The sequence below is a fragment of the Bos mutus genome, chromosome 6 (genome assembly GCF_027580195.1).
Source record: "Bos mutus isolate GX-2022 chromosome 6, NWIPB_WYAK_1.1, whole genome shotgun sequence".
In the NCBI taxonomy this organism is placed as follows: Eukaryota; Metazoa; Chordata; class Mammalia; order Artiodactyla; family Bovidae; genus Bos; species Bos mutus.
The window spans coordinates 102,427,467-102,444,049 of record NC_091622.1 but is presented as its reverse complement, the minus strand read 5'-3'; the positions used below and the strand labels follow the sequence as shown (position 1 = coordinate 102,444,049).

At 50.1% G+C, this 16,583-nt stretch overlaps 1 protein-coding gene across 2 annotated transcripts in view; it reads right to left on the bottom strand.

Annotated features, from left to right (window-relative positions):
- PPP2R2C (protein phosphatase 2 regulatory subunit Bgamma) overlaps window positions 1-10,716 on the bottom strand; it is a 168,645-nt gene extending 157,929 nt beyond the window's left edge. The window contains exon 1 of one of the 2 annotated variants that reach the window (XM_070372669.1): window positions 10,251-10,716. In XM_070372669.1, the coding sequence (XP_070228770.1) occupies window positions 10,251-10,320 (70 nt within the window). In that variant the 5' untranslated portion in view covers window positions 10,321-10,716. Of the gene's footprint in view, window positions 1-10,173 lie in introns of both variants that reach the window. The other variant, XM_070372670.1, reaches the window with a different exon arrangement.
- Between the last annotated feature and the right edge of the window lie 5,867 nt (window positions 10,717-16,583).

Here is a 16,583-nt window from a genome sequence, read left to right as displayed (position 1 = left end):
ACCAGAATGGAATGGGCCACCTGTCACTGCTCAGTCAGTCTGACTAAGCAGTGTGGAGATCAGGAGAGTGGGTTCTACAGGCAGATGGCCAGCATTCAAACCCCAGCTTGGCTCTTTACAAACCAAGTGATGCTGGGCAAGTGCCCAAGCCTCACCTTTCTCCTTTGTAAAATGCAGACAACACACACACATACACACATACATTGGGGTTTGTGGGGATCCAATAAGATGAAGCATTTAGCATTGCATTTGACATACAGTATGTGCCCAATAAATGGTCGATCATAATAATGGCTCAAAATCCTTCAAGCTAGGCTTCAGCAGTATGTGAACCAAGAACTTCCAGCTGTGCAAGCTGGGTTTTGAAGAGGCAGAGGAACCAGAGATCAAATTGCCAACATTCACTGGATCATGGAGAAAGCAAGGGAATTCTAGAAAAACATCTGCTCCATTGACTATGCTAAAGGCTTTGACTGTGTGGATCACAACAAACTGTGGACAATTCTTAAAGAGATGGGGGTACCAGACCATCTTACCTGTCTCTTGAGAAACCTGTATGCAGGTCAAGAAGCAACAGTTAGAACCAGACATGGAACAACAGACTGGTTTAAAATTTGGAAAGGAATATGATAAAGTATATATTGTCACCCTGCTTATTTAACTTTTATGCAGAGTACATCATGCAAAATGCCTGGCTGGATGAATCACAAGCTGAAATCAAGATTGCCGGGAGAAATATCAACAACTTCAGATATGCAGAAGGCACTCTAAAGGCAGAAAGTGAGGAGGAACCAAAGAGCCTCTTCATGACGGTGAAAGAGGAGGGTGAAAAAGCTGGCTTAAAACTCAGCATTCAAAAAACTAAGATCATGGCATCTGGTCCCATCACTACATGGCAAATAGAAGGGAAAAAGTGGAAGCAGTGATAGATTTTCTTTTCTTGGGCTCCAAAATCATGGTGGATGGTCACTGAAGCCAGGAAATTAAAAGATGCTTGCTCCTTGGAAGGAAAGCCATGACTAATCTAGACAGTGTAATAAAAAGCAGAGACATCACTTTGCTGACAAAAGTCCATGTACTCAAAGCTATGGTTTTTCCAGTAATCATGTATGGATGTGAGAGTCAGACCATAAAGAAGGCTGAACACTGAAGAATTGTTGCTTTCAAACTGTGGTACTGGAGAAGACTCCTGAGAGTCCCTTCAACTGCAAGGAGATCAAACCAGTCAATCCTAAAGGAAATCAACCCTGAATATTCATTGAAGAACTGTTGCTGAGGCTGAAGTGCCAGTACTTCAGCCACCTGATGCAAAGAGCCGACTCATTGGAAAAGACCCTGACGCTGGGAAAGATTGAAGACAGGAGAAGAGGGAGCAGAGGATGAGATGGTGAGGCAACATCACCGACTCAATATACATGAACTTGAGCAAGCTCTGGGAGATAGTGGAGGAGAGTAGTCTGGTGTGCTGCAGTCCGCGGGGTCACAAAGAGTCCGACGTAGCGACTGAACAACAATAATGGCTATTATGTTTGTTTCATTATTGTTTAATGATGAAGACCAGGTGAGTAATTCTGCATGAGGGCTAAATGTGCTAAGTAAGAGGACTCCCTAGGGCACCATGGGGCTAGTGGAAAGCAAACTATTCTGCAAGCCAATGGGGAGAACTAGGGGTGCGGAGTATAGAGTCTCATGGAAATATGACATCACCAAATAAAGAGGACCAGGTGCCAGGTGTGTGTGAGCACCTGAGTGATGCTTACCGATACTGTTCTGACCGCTTGGCAGTGTTCAAGCCTGGCTGATCCACCCTTCTTCCTGCCAGCCCTCTCTCTCCCTTCCCTTCCAGGATTCTCCTACGTCTGTGACTCCAGAGCCTTCTTGTTTTATCTTCTAGCTGGGTGGCCAACAAGAATTCTCATTCTCTGTCCCTTAGACGTTGGTGCTCAGCTCTCTTTCTTTGTTCCTCTCACCCCCGCCTCACTCTCCCTGCCCAGAGATATGGGTATCTTCTGCGCCTAGCACATAGTGGGCATTCCAGAAATATTTTGTTGAATGAACGAATGGGTGAATGACCTTGTTCTTCAATGTTATATATCTGGCATCTCACCTCCCTCTGGCATGTAAGAGGATCAGTAAATGCCAGTTGTTGAACACAAGGGGAAAAGTGTTCAACCTCATTGGCATTTAGACATGCATTAAAACAAATATTTTTTTCATCTATGATATCTGCAAAGGTCAAACAAATTAGAATACCCAATTCTGATCAGCATGAGATAAAGTAGAGAAACTTTCTGCAGAATAATTGGGCAGTGAGTGTCGAGAACATTAAGCACATTCATAATTTCTACATAAAGTTGCACGTGCAGGACTCTCTCTGAGCAAAATTATTTCAGATTTAGCAGGAAGAATGGGATTAGGGTATCTTCTTACATACATAGCATTCCTTCCCTCAGTGTTAGTTATAAAAGAAAATAGGCAGCCTAATTATCCAGCAGTTGGAGGTGATGAGTTGAACTATGACATCTCTCAGGGGAGAGTGTGCAGCCGATAAAAGGATGGTATTTGGAGGCAGGGCTGAGGGAACCAGTTACACACCCTTCATCCCTGCTAGGACTTCAAAACACACAAGGAAGATGGACCAAAGGTTAAAACATATCTTTCTTAATGGCAAATTTGGGGGGGAAATGAGCTAGGGACCCCTGCTCCACCACCCCACCTCCTGGGCCTGCGGGGAGAGACAGATCTAAAGGCTCGTCTCTGAAATGAGGGAAACATAGGCTTCTTCTTGGTGGAGCAGAGACCTTAATACTATAGCTCCGCTCAGCAGAGAAAAATGGTCCAGTGAGTGACAGGTTCTCACTAGTTCCACCAATCACAAAAGCCAAGGGAGGCGGGATCAAGGATTCCACACTCCTCACTACAGCACAACAGGACTATCCATAGCATTTGCAGAGGAGCCTGGTGGGCTGCAGTCCACGGGATTGCAAAGAGTCACACGTGACTTAACGACTAAACAACAACTCATAGGGTATCGAATAGTTGATGGTTTGAGATTTTCCCCACCCAGGTGGCGCAGTGGTAAAGAACCCACCTGCCAATGCAGGGGACACAGGTTCGATCCCCGTGTCAAGAAGATCCTCTGGAGTAGGAAATGGCAACCCACTCCAGTATTCTTGCCTGGAAAATTCCATGGACAGAGGAGCCTGGCGAGTGGACTACAGTCCATGGGCCTGCAGAGTCAGACATGACTGAGCATCTGAACATATTGCATTTGTGGGGTCTAGTGCAAAGTGAAAATGCAGAGGATAAAAAGCAGGGAGAAGTATCACTAAAGGTACAAAAATATAAAGCTTTCTATTCTTACCCATGACTGGTCTTAGTTATTTGCTATTTAATGACAGTTGAAAAAACAAAGTTTATTAACATGGATTTTATCGCCCAGTCTATTGTGTAATTACAGCTTTAAATGCAAATAGAAGAGCACTGAACTAGAATGCAGAATCACTGAATTACACAATTTGTATCTGGGAGCTCCTGCAGGCACACGTAGCTTGTTCGTATAAGAACAGGAAGAACACTGCACGTTTTTATTTCACTCTTTGACGCTTGAGTGTTTTAGACACAAATCTCCACTTGCAGTGATGAATGAGGGTTGACGGGAACAGGAGCTATGGTCCGCCTTTCCCTTTCTTTTGACGCCATCGTTTTCAGAAGTAATGACTAGCTAGACCAGGGATGTCTCACGAGTAACAAAGGGGTTATGTTAGGGTTCCTTGGGCTGTGTGCTCCTTAGAATGTCACTGCCTCCTTCCAGCATTCAAAACAAGTTTTCTGGTTCAAAAAGAAAGCATGGCCTCTCCGGGCTGTCAGTGCCTCTGTTTACACCATCACGGACATGCTGACTGGTGCCAACTCACAGAATTCTGGTGGCTCAGGATGCTCAGAAGCTCAGTGATATTCCAAGTGACCCCAGGTAAGTGTGAACAGTGGAGCTGCTTGTTGCACGTGTCACTTCTGTTCCCCGTCGTGCTCCACTATCCTATCAAAGGTAACTCACAAAACACGGGTTTAAGGACACAATTATTAAAGATTTCAAGGTGGGGACAGTGGAGAATTAAACCAAGAACAGGGTTCTTGGTCCTTCTGAGCATGTGAGCATGGGGCCTACCTGGATTGCATGCCCAGAAAACCAGCCCTTCAGCAAAGGGACTGGAAAATTCTTATAACCTCATGCTTAATGAGAAAAGTACCCTTCAAAATGGTTTATATGGAAAGGTTAAGCTTTTATTAAAAACAGACATGGGCATTTGCAAAAGATGGGAAGGAGTTATGGCAAGTGGCTAACAATGTTCATCTAGAGGCCATTCTTTTCTCTTTATCTGCATTGTTACTCTATAATCCTTCCCATTAAGCACCAGCCTTTCACACAGCCATGCTTCGGGTCTTAAGACCTAAAACACCTCTCAGGGAAACATCCCTTAGCTATGCTGACTTTAAGGATAAAGACCAAAAGCTGCAGCAGGTAAAAACAACCAGGAGATGATGTGGAAGCATTGTATTAGCATTTGATTTCCATCTTGCAGAAAGAAAATGAGAAAACCCCTACTTCATTGACCGCACCAACCTTTAAGTGAGGGCTGGCCTCCACGACAGTTTGAGGAAACCGATAACAATAATAGCCCCTGCCCAGAGTGAACTGTTGGGAGTCCATGTGGCCTTGTGGAATCCCAGGGCAGGAAGCAGTGCAGGGAAACTGCAGCTCAGAGAGGTGATGTGACTTTACAGGGGACAGCCACCGGTGTCCCATTTCAGCCTCCCACCCTGCCCCCACGCCAGAAGTGGAAACAACATCAGCTCATGAAACCCCATAAAAGCTTATGAAAGGGACAGTTCTAAGTGGAAGCAAAAGGAACCAAGATTTCAAAAATCAAAGGCCGGCTCTCCCGCTTTCCCTCTGGGCTGGCTCAGGTCACTGTCAGACATAACCTCCCCTCTCAGCTCAATTTCCCTAAGGCTGGAGATGAAGTTGGGTCAGCCAGTCTGACATTTCTATGGGCTGTGGGTGTATTAGTCATTCAGTTGTGTCCGATTCTTTGCAACCCCATGTACTACAAAGCCTGTCAGGCTTCTCTGTCCATGGAATTCTCCAGGCAAGAATACTGGAGTGGATTGCCATCCCCTTCTCCAGAGATCTTTCCAACCCAGGGATCAAACTCCATCTCCCACATGGCAGGCAGAGTCTTTACCATCTGAGCCATCAGGGAATATGCAGCTAAGAGCTAGTCTGACTCCAACTCCTAAAGAACAGACATTGTTATTTATGGACAATATTTATTAAGTCCTGACTGTGCCCCAGGCCCTGGGCTGGGTATGATCACATGCACCAAGCCATTTAATGCCATAAGTCCACTGAATGTATTCCATTCACAAAGCATGGTGGGGGAGTCCACAGAGAAGATGCAACAACATCAAACATTTGCACATCCCTCATTTCAAGTGATCTGCAGAAAAACCTGGAACAGAAACTAAGGCTCCTGCCCAAGATTACAGACCCAGAGCAGACTTCACCAGGAATGCAGGTCTCCAGACCCCACCAGGTCTCCAGTCCCCACCAGGAACCTAGGTCTCCTGACAGCAGATCTTGGGATCCCTCATGTGGCTGGAAGTACCAGGAGGGGAAATCAGAACTCTGCAGCTTTGACTTGAGTGCGTGAAAGAGATCAAAGAGGATTTCCAAAACAGAACACACACACACACACACAAAAAAAACCCAGCTACCTACTGGCTTTAAGTATCTTGTGTTTTGGTCGTGAGTGACAGGGCAGCTTTTCTGTTTTCTCGACAATCAGTAAAGGCTATACGAGTAGGGCTGCTGCTGGCTGCAAGTAACAGAGACTTGGTTTCAAGTTTGAAGCAATGAGTAAATATAGAAGCTTATGGAACTGGAAGCCCAGAGGTAGGGTGGACATTAGGCCTCGTTAATCCAGGAGTCACCAACATCTCACTCACTGTTGTTGGCTTAAGACCGGCTTCACCATGGTCTCAAGGCGGCTGCTAGGGGGGCTTCTGTGTTCCATCACAAGAAAAGGAGCAGCTTCCTGCGGCTCTCTCTACTCTCCACTCAACCTCCACAGAGGACTCCCATGTTCATTTTTGAACCAATCACTGGAAGTACCCTGGTTCATCCCTGCCTGCCCAGACCCAGATGCAGAAAAGCATGTGCTTGGTAAATGCTACTGCATGGAAGAGGATGAACGTATTTCTCAGATCCAGTCTAGCCTAGAAATGTCTATTTAACTCACCCTAAAGCTGAGTCCAGGTTTCCCTGGGGGCTCAGTGGTAAAGAATCCAACTGCTAATGCAGGAGACTTGGGTTCAGTCCCTGAGTCAGGAAGATCCCTGGAGAAGGAAATGGCAACCCACTCCAGTATTCTTTCCTGGGAAATCCCATGGACACAGGAGCCTGGCAGGCTATAGTCTACGGGGTTGCAAAAAGAGTTGGACATGACTTCAAGACTAATCAAACAAATGAAAACCTGAGTTCTAGGACTGCAGCAAGAGAACATAGCCAGGAAGAGTCCTTCTTGAAGTCATATTTGGCTCTTGAGAAAAGTCTAAACAGAGACTCCTTGGCATTCTCTGATCCCTGGGACCCCTTTCTCTAGGGCTCAGGTCCTTCCACCGTCCTGAGAACCTTAACTGTACTGCTCTCCCCCAACACACATCCATTTTGCAAACTTCTCTGTGCTCCATGGTGACACATGTCCATGCCTAGTGACCAGAAGGTGTGAATTACTAACAAAACCTAAACTCTTCCCAAGGTATTTGGGATTTTACAAGAGGAACCTGAGGAAGCGGGCTCCCACTGGTGAAGATGACATTTAACTCGAGACCTAAAGGATGAGAAGGAAGAGCAGGAGGTGGGTGTTCCAGGTAGTAGACACAGCCAGTGCAAATACCTTGAGAGAAAGGAAAAAATGCCCTGCTTAAGGAACAGGAAGGAGATCACAGCCACTGGGGTGTTGTGTTTGCGGCCAAATGACCAGCTGGAACAGGGATTTGTACACTTGGCACTTTTACAAACTCCCAGCATCCATTATTTGCTTGTGAAGCTCCTCCAGGAAAAAGACTTTTAAATTCTAACAGTACCATGTATAAAATGCTTCCAATAGGCCAAAAGCACTGTGCCAGATGCTGTCTATATTAGCATAACCACTGATATCCCCAACAATCCTTTAAGACAAGTCATTATTACTTCTCTGTTTAGAGGGGGAAAATGAAGATCAGAAAGGTTTAGTAACTTGTGCCTGTTGCACAGCGCATGAAGATTCAGAAGTAGGACTTGAACCCAAGTCTGTCTGACATCTGAGGCTTCCCCAGTGGCTCAAGTAGTAAAAGAATCCACTTGCAATGCAAGAGCCACAGGAGACATGGGTTCGATCCCTGGGTCGGGAAGATTTCCTGAAGGAGGGCATGGCAACCCACTCCAATGTTCTTGCCTGGAGAATCCTCATGGACAGAAGAGCCTGGCAGGCAACAGTCCATGGGGTCACAAAGAGTCAACATGGACTCAACCGAGCATGCACATGTGCTGTCTGACACCCAAATCCGTGACCTACTCTGTGCTCTGAGCACAAAATATGGGCAAGATGCAATAGCAGGAAGGTCTGTTTCCACGCAGGGTGGCCAGAAATCTCATATAATTCTAATAATTATTGTTATTGCTTTCTTGACTAGACCCTGTTCTCTGAGGGCAGGAACTCTGAATCCTGTTTCTTGCTGCATTCCCAGGAACAGAGCCCTATGCCCTGGACACAGTGGCACTCAGTCTGGGATGTGGACAAAGGCTAAGCCTCAGTTTCTTCATCTATAAAATGGGCATGTGGGGAATGTGGAGCTCCTGTGAGGCCTCAACACATAATGGGTTCTCCATAAATGTAGGCTGCTAGTTCACAATTTGTAGTTCTGGGGTCAGTTCATCTACCATCTCACCTATGCTGTGCTGTATTTAGTCATTCAGTTGTGTCCAACTCTTTGCAACCCCACAGACTGTAACCTGCCAGGCCCCTCTGTCCATGGGGATTCTCTAGTCAAGAACACTGGAGTGGGTTGCCATGCCCTCCTCCAGGGGATCTTCCCAACCCAGGGATCGAACTCAGGTCTCTCACATTGCAGGTGGTTTCCTTACCATCTGAGCCACGAGGGAAGCCCACCATCTCACCTAACCCCCACATAAACCCTAAAACTTGTAGACAGGGTGGTATTATTCAGTCCCATTTCACAGATGGGGAAAGAGATTTGTCCCCATAATGGGGCTCCCTTCTAGAATTCAGGCTGCCCAGGGGGCAGGACCTGTGTCCAGTCCCCAGGGCTAAAACACTAGTAGATGTCAGTAAATATTTGTTGCATGAATGAAGAATTAACAATTATCACCTCCTACTCTGATAACTATGCACGTCTCCCTTGTTCCTCCCTTCTAAGAGCTGGTGAATTCATGAGAAAAACGGGGAGAGACAGGATAAAGAAGGAATTAGGGTTTGCCAATGTCCACTATGAGTCAGGCAGTGCTTTTTAAGTCACAGAGTCCAGCGCCTTGTTCCAGCATCCTCCATGCACAGATGAGAAAGTAGAGGCTCCTCCAGAAAGCCAGATCAGGATGACCTGCCAAGATCCCCTCTCCTGGCTCCAGCCAGACCACTGGGGCACCTGCCAGCAACTCAGCAGCCTTTCACCTCTGCCTCTCAGCAGGCTGCCAGCAAAAAGAACACCCAGGAAACACATTGATCCTTCCTCGGCCTCTCCAAGGCCGGCGACAAAGGACCCTTTTCAGATGCCCTGGACCCCCGCTTCCCCAGGAAACCCCTAACTTGAGGCAGAGCCCTCAGCTAGCCCGAGCAGCCCTGCCCCCTCTCCCTACACACACCTATCAGCAAAGCGTGACTCAGCGCTTCTCCTCTGGGGAGTGGGGAGCGCCACTCTCCAGCCTATACTCCGCCCAGGTCACACACCCAGCCTCAGCATCCCTGGGTCGGGACGCCTGGGAGCCCACCCCGCGCTGGTCCGGCGCTCTCCAGGCCTCCGCAGGGCTCCGACCGGCTCCTCGGCCTCATTTCCGGCGGAGCCTGGAATCGGCGCTGGCTGGACAGCGCCCGGAGTCGAGTCACCACCGCTCGGAGCCCACACGGGTTCCTGACCCGGGCTCCCACGCGGCCCAACCCCGCGGCACGCAAAGCCCTGGGCCCCTCCCACAGAAGCACCCACCAGGGAACCTCTTGCTAAAACCCACCAACACCTCTGCAACCAGTCCGGCAGCCCCTAGGGAAGACGCAGTCAAGCCTCTTAACCCGGGAAGGTCTCCGGGCACAAGGGGTCCCCACCAATGCATGCCAACACCCCGCGCGGCCGGCCCTTCCACATCCGCAATGGAGGCTCCAATCCGCGGGCGCCTGGCTAAGGCCTGGGAGCTTCCCCACCGTTCCCTGGGCAGGGTGGAGCCGGGGTACACTTGAAGTTACTACTGGCTTATAAGAAGGGGTCGCTGACCCTCTAGATCCCACCAGCCTCGCAGTGGGGAGTAAGGCCAATTTAGGGGATTTCCAATGCAGGGCCCGTTTGGGGTAGCAGGTCCCACTTTGGGGTTCAGACAGTGTAGGGTCAGCTCTTCCTGTCTCATTTTATTTACCAGGAAGAAAAGATCCACCCCAAACTAGCCACCTTCTCTCACCCCGCTAAGGGACCTTGCTTCTGGCCACAGGGAGGGGCCGAAAACCTCGAGCCTCTGGGGCAATCTGGCCACGGAATTTTTTTTTTCTCCTCCTGGGTCGCTCTTAGTCTCCGGGGAGTGGGCAACCTAGAAAATTCTGCCGGGCTCTGGACTGGGATGAAAGGGCAAACCCAGGATTTGAAGCCACTAAATTCGCCCGGGATGTCTTCACCAGAGTAGACGCAGAGGTGGCCTTTACAAAAAATGAGGGCCGGGGCCGATTCAGGGTGCCACCAGGCCTGGAGGCAGAAAGCTGCCCGCCGGAGGGCGGCGCGGAGGAGGGCGCTGCCCTGTCAGGCTACGGAGCAGCAGGAGACCGGCGGCCTCCGGCTCCCTCCCTCCCGGACCGGGGCGTGGGGGGTGGGGTAGGGTGGGGTGGGGGGACACGACACACAGCGCGCGGTCCAAACCTTCGGAGGGCATTCGGTGCGACGGCATCCCCACGCCGCGGCCGGCCGGAAGGGGCCTCAGACAACACGTACGTTACCTTCAGTCACATAGCTGTGGTCCCGCAGGAAGCTGTGGTTAATTTTCCGCGTGTCCGTGTCCTCGCCCATTGAAGGCCGTGCCCGGTGCCCTGGGCATGCCCCGCCGCCGCACACCGATGCAATCCGCAGAGGTCGCGCCGGGCGCGCGGGCCATGCCGCCGCAGCCTAGCAAGGGCGCGGGCCGCCGGGGCCCCGGAGGACGGGCATCGCGCGACCAGGGGGCGGCCGGGGAACGGGCGAGGGCGGCCGAGGCGGGCGCCGCGGTCAGGCTTGAGCGCGGCGAGCGGGCGGCGGCCGCGGGTGGGGGCGGGCCGGGTCCCGGGCGCGCATTCCGGCCGGCGGTGCGCGCTGCGTCCGTGCGCCCCGGCGGCGGCGGCGGCGGCTGGGTGCCGGTGCGCCTGGCTGCGGCGGCGGCGGCGACGGGAGGGGACGCGCGCGGCGCTGCGCCGACCGAGCCGGGGCCGAGCCGGGCTGCGCGGACTGGGGCCGCCGCCGCCGCCGCTGTCGCAGGCCCCTCCCTCGCGCCGCCCGCTCCTCCGCCCCCGCGGCCCGCGCCTCCCGCCTAGCGCCCGCCGCCCAGCACCCTGCAGGTGGAGCCGCGCTCCCTCGGCAGAAGCTGCCCCTCTGCGCTCTCAGTCTCACGGATGGACACCTTTGGTTCCTGGGTATGCCAGCGGGCGAGGGAGGAAGGAGATGACCAGCGGGCGGGAGGCACTGGGCAGCTGAGCATGTGGGGGCCACTTTGCGTGCCCGGTGGCTCAGACGGTAAAGCGTCTGCCTGCAATGCGGGAGCCCCGGGTTCAATCCCTGGGTCGGGAAGATCCCCTGGAGAAGCAAATGGCAACCCATTCCAGTACTCTTGCCTGGAAAATCCCATGGACCGGGGAGCCTGGCGCTCTATAGTCCATGGGGTCGCAAAGAGTCGGACACGACCGAGCGACTTCACTTTTTTTGCGTGCCCAGGTACTCCTGGTGGGTGGAGAGCTTAGAAGAGAGGAGGACCTTCAGAGGTGTTGGGGGCGGATCAGTGGATCCACTTCTGCCCAACCGCACAGACACCAGCACTGCCCCCCGACGGGAACCAGAGCTGAAGGGGCCCTTGGCCTGAAATAGGGGTCCAAAACCCAGGTGGAGGTGCAGCTGGTCTCTCGAACTCCTGCAGTTTTGTGATGCTCTCTTCCTCTCAACCGTTGGGTGGGTGGGTGGGGGGGGGGGGTACTCCAGGCATTCCCCAAACTGCAGTGGAGGCAGAAGAGTCCAGAAGGGGCTAAGGCAGGAGGCTGGGGTTATGGGAAAGGCTGGAGAAGGTGGAAGCCCCCTGAGGTTTCTGGCTGGGGAGTGAGAGGGAGTTTCTGAAGCTACAGCTGGGGTTTTATTCCTTAGAAACACCCAGAATAAAGTTCCTCCCCACCCCCACAAGCACCCTACAGGGCATAATTGAAAGGGCAGGACCCAGGAGGGGCTTGGGGCTCTGCCAACATCCCCTGGATGCTGAGTGACCCAGGGCAGGTCCCTTACCTGTCCCCTACCTCAGCTTCCTCAACCACACCCACCTCTTAGCACAGGTATGCAGATTCAGTGCAAGGACCAGGAAAATGCAGGGACCCTCCGGATGTGAAAATGAAAGTGAAGTCGCTCAGTCGTGTCCCACTCTTTGCGACCCCATGGACTGTAACCTACCAGACTCCTCCGTCCATGGGATTTCCCAGGCAAGGATACTGGAGTGGGTTGCCATTTTCTCCTCTAGGGGATCTTCCCGACCCAGGGATCGAACCCGGGTCTCCCACATTGCAGGCAGTCACTTTATCATTTGAGCCACCAGGGAAGTGAAATAGGCTGATAGGCACACCCTCTCTTCCCACCAGCCTGGGCCGCTCTGATCCCTTGAGCCTAACCCCGGAGTCCCACTCTCTGTCCATTCCCCTCTCCACTCTAACTCAGTACAGAAAGTGGCTGTGACCTCAGACACTGGAAGATGGACAGACTGAGTTCAAGCCCTAACAGCGAGGGAGCCCTGGGCAAGCACAACCTCACCTGTTTAATGGATGTGATCACAGGGCTAGTGTGGCCAGTCCATGCTTAGTAGGGGCCTGGCCTCACGGGTGCTCTGGAATGTTAGTCGCTATCATCAGGCTGAGCCTCACTTCTCTGAACTTGGAAAGACCCCTCACCCCATCTGTGAGTCCTGAAACATCCACCCCATCTTCTAGGATACCCTGGATCACCATGAAAAGGGGCTTGACCTGGCCCAACACAGTGATCCACCCCTTTCATCAGCCTCTGAGCCAGGGTGGGGACCTGGGAGTTTATGGTCTTGAACCTTGCTGGGCCCCAAGGCTCAGTTTCAGCCACTTGCACCCCCGTGAATTCTCCTCTGACTCCCTCGGGGTTCCTGAGAACTGTCTCCTCCATTCTGAAGCCCTCCCACACCAGCACCAAAGCTCCTCCCTCAACATCCTGCTCACTCCCACCCCAACACTGCTCAACCTGACACCATCCATTGTTTCCTCTCTTAAATCTGGAGGCATCTCTGGTTCTTGGCACAAAGCTGAGTTCCGCATCCTACTGCCTGTCTGTCCTCCTGACTCCATCCTCTCTCTCTCTCTCTGTGGCCTCCTCCTTATTCTTTCATTTGTGATGAATGTTTGTTGAGCATCTACTCTGTGAGGGCACATTTCCAGGACAGTGGTAATGAGAACAGAACAGACCAAACTCTCTGCTCTTATGGGATTGACCTATTAGTAGAGCAAGATCAGCAAGACAATATGCATATATAACATGGAGGTCATGATGAGTGAGAAGTGAAAGTGGGGTGCAGAGATGGAGATGGATGGGGGTCTATGTTATAAAGAGAGAGTGGAGAGGACCTTTCTGAGAAGATGTAATTGGGTAACTGCCGTCACCTACATCAGGAAAAGAGACCACAGCTGTCCTCACAAGATCTTTCTCATCACCCACTCTCTGCCCAAAAGATAACCTTCATCTCGACTTCCAACACTGTAATTTTGCTGGTGGGGGTGGGGGTGTTTCTGTAAATAGAATCATAGAATATGAAGGTTTTTCTACCTGGTTTCTTCTGCTCAACATTGTTTCTGAGCTTCACTCAATTTTTCATATATGGTTTATATATGTGGTGTGTTCATTTTTCACTGTTGTATAGTATTCTGTTATACAGATACACTGTATAAGGTACCCTCCTGGTGATGGACACTTAGTTTGCTTTCTGTTGGAGGTTAAGTTCTTTTATTCTCCTCCTGACTTAGGGCCTTGGAAAAGTAAATGTCAAGATAAAGCCTCTATAAGCCAGAGTCCATGCATGATTACAAAGAACATGGACCCCATTAGATGTATAAAATGAGCGAGAAATAAATATGTGCTGTGTTTGGGCACTGAGATTGGTGAATTGTTTTTTCACTGCAACATAACCTCTCCTGTGGAGACCACTACATCCCTGTGTTCTGGCTGGTGGTGGCTAAACACTTCACATGGCTTATCTTGTACTGTCCTCAAACACGTGAGGACTCTTGTCTCAGCCAGAATGAAAACTAGGCTGTATTGAAACAATGGATGACCTTTCAAAATTCTGTGCCTTATAGAATCTATTTCTCACTCGTGCCACATGCCCTTCACAAGTTGGCTACAACTCTGACCCTTGTCATATTTATTCTGGGATCCAGGCTGATGGTGCAGCCCTACATTGGGCATTGCTGGGGTCATGGTAGAAGTGAAAGAGAGATCCGGGGCATAAGCTCACTCTTAGAACTTATTGGCCCAAGTAAGTTCACATAACCACCAGTCATGAGTTCAAAGGTCAGGGAGGAATGCTATAGGTCATATGGCCATTAATGACCTTATGACCTACGACCTTAATGGCACAAACAAGTACAATCCGCCACCAAGAAGGGAGGATATAGTACAAATGTTTTGCTCTATAACACAACCCACTACAGTACTCATTTTATAAATAAATAAACAAACACCAAGTCACTTCCTAAGTCACCCAGCTAGTAAGTGGCAGAGCTGAGATTTACCCAGGTCTGTGAGACTCCAGTACTCTTGCCTGGAAAATCCCATGGACAGAGGAGCCTGGTAGGCTGCAGACCATGGGGTCGCTAAGAGTCGGACACGACTGAGCGACTTCACTTTCACTTTTCCCTTTCATGCATTGGAGAAGGAAATGGCAACCCACTCCAGTGTTCTTGCCTGGAGAATCCCAGGGATGGGGGAGCCTGGTGTGCTGCCGTCTATGGGGTCGCACAGAGTCGGACACGACTGAAGCGACTTAGCAGCAGCAGCAGTGAGACTCCAGAGCTTGCACAGTCTGCCCATACAAGCTGATGCTGATGCAACTCTCTCTCTGCCACCTTCCCCTCTGTGACTACCCAGAGGGAGTTCCCACAGGGAGTTCAAGGTGGTCTCTCTTCATTTCTGGGAACCATCTGCCTTGCCCTGGAGTAAGCTGCCTGAAGCAGTACTCGGATGGATCTTTTCTCCAGTGAAAGGCTAGACAGAAACCCACCCACCCACTCGCAGTCTAGGTCACAGTGGCTCTGGATGGAGACTTATCTAACAACACTGAGATGCGCTAAGACCCGTCGGATAGCAACGTCATCAGGGAAGGACCCAGGGCTGTCATCTGGCCCCACACTCACAATTTTAGTCATTTTCTGCCATTGCAAAAGTGGCACATAGTAGAAAATGTGTATATAAAGGAAAATAGACAAGGGATGGTCTTGAATTCATTGTACCAGAAACCTTTTGGAGTGTCCCATTCCTGGGCCTTTCAAGGTAAATTTTTGTTTTTACACAACCATGATCCATGCTTTATATTCTGTATATATTTTAATGTGTGTGTGAGCATGCTAAGTCACTTAGTCGTGTTCAACTCTTTGTGACCCTATGGACCATAGCCCGCCAGGCTTCTCTGTCCATGGGATTCTCCAGGCAAGAATACTGGAGTAGGTTGCCATGCCCTGATCCAGGGGAATCTTCCCAACCTAGGAATCCAACCTGCATCTCTTATGTCTCCTGCATTGCCAGGCGGGTTCTTTACCACTAGTGTCACTTGGGAAGCCCCATTTATTTTAATGAGATAGTTCAAATAAACAAGAGACTGGAGTATATTATTATAATCCCCCCTTTTGAATATTGATTCAAAAGGAATCAATATTAAGATTCTAACATGTTAGCTTCCAATCTTTTAATGTAAGAAATAGAATCAGAGACATTGAAGCTTTTTTGCATCCCTTTCTAGCCCTAATCCTCCCACTGTCTTTCCAAACGTGAACACTGTCCCTAAATTTGTTTTCTTCTCATCCACGTTCTATTCTTTAACACATGTACATGCATTATATCATTTAATGTAATTTAAAAATGTATACAAACATTATCATATTGATTGTACCATATTGCAAATTGCTTTTTTTCTACACCTTGTTTTTCAGCTCTGCCTAGTGTCTTCATTGATCTCAAATGCGGAAGAAAACAATCAATGATGTGCTGGAGCCTGCCCCGAGAACCTTCTTGCTGATTGTGTTTCTCCTCCAGACTCTGTGTTCAGTGATATCATGGTAATAACTAGAAATCAGCCCTATTGGGAATATTTATAGCACAGAAACCAGCAAATGCTACAGATTCTGGCTTTTCCACCTTGTTGCATGCATGTGCGCTCAGCCGCTTCAGTCTTATTGGACTCTTTGTGACCCTATGGACTGTAGCCCAGACTGTAGCCCACCAGGATCCTCTGTCCATGGGATTCTCCAGGCAAGGATACTGGAGTGTGTTGCCATGCCCTTCTCCAGGGGATCTTCCCGACCCAGGGACTGAACCCACATCTCCTACATCTCCCGCATTGCGGGCAGATACTTTACCCACTGAGTCCTCTGGGAAGCCCTTCTCTCTTGATAGGGGTAGTTAAACATTGACAAGCATATCAGTGACTACAATTAATTTATTATTTCTCTCATCCTCTCCACCCACTTGGATGGATGTCTAGGTTGTTTCCAACCTGTTGGCGTTTCAAACAACAACTCAGTGACATCGTTTTACCTGATTCCTCACACCCTCCAGGAGGGACACCTGGAGGCAGGGTTACACTATATGTACATATTTCACTTCCTATATGTTGCCACATCAAGAAACAATTTATACTCCTGTACGGACTTCCCTGGTGGCTCAGACGGTAAAGAATCTGTTCGCAATGCGTGAGACCTGGATTCGATCCCTGGGTTGAGAGGATCCCCTGAAGAAGGGCATGGCAACCCACGCCAGTATTCTTGCCTGGAGAATCCCATGGACAGAGGAGCCTGGCGGGCTACAGTCCATAGGGTCAC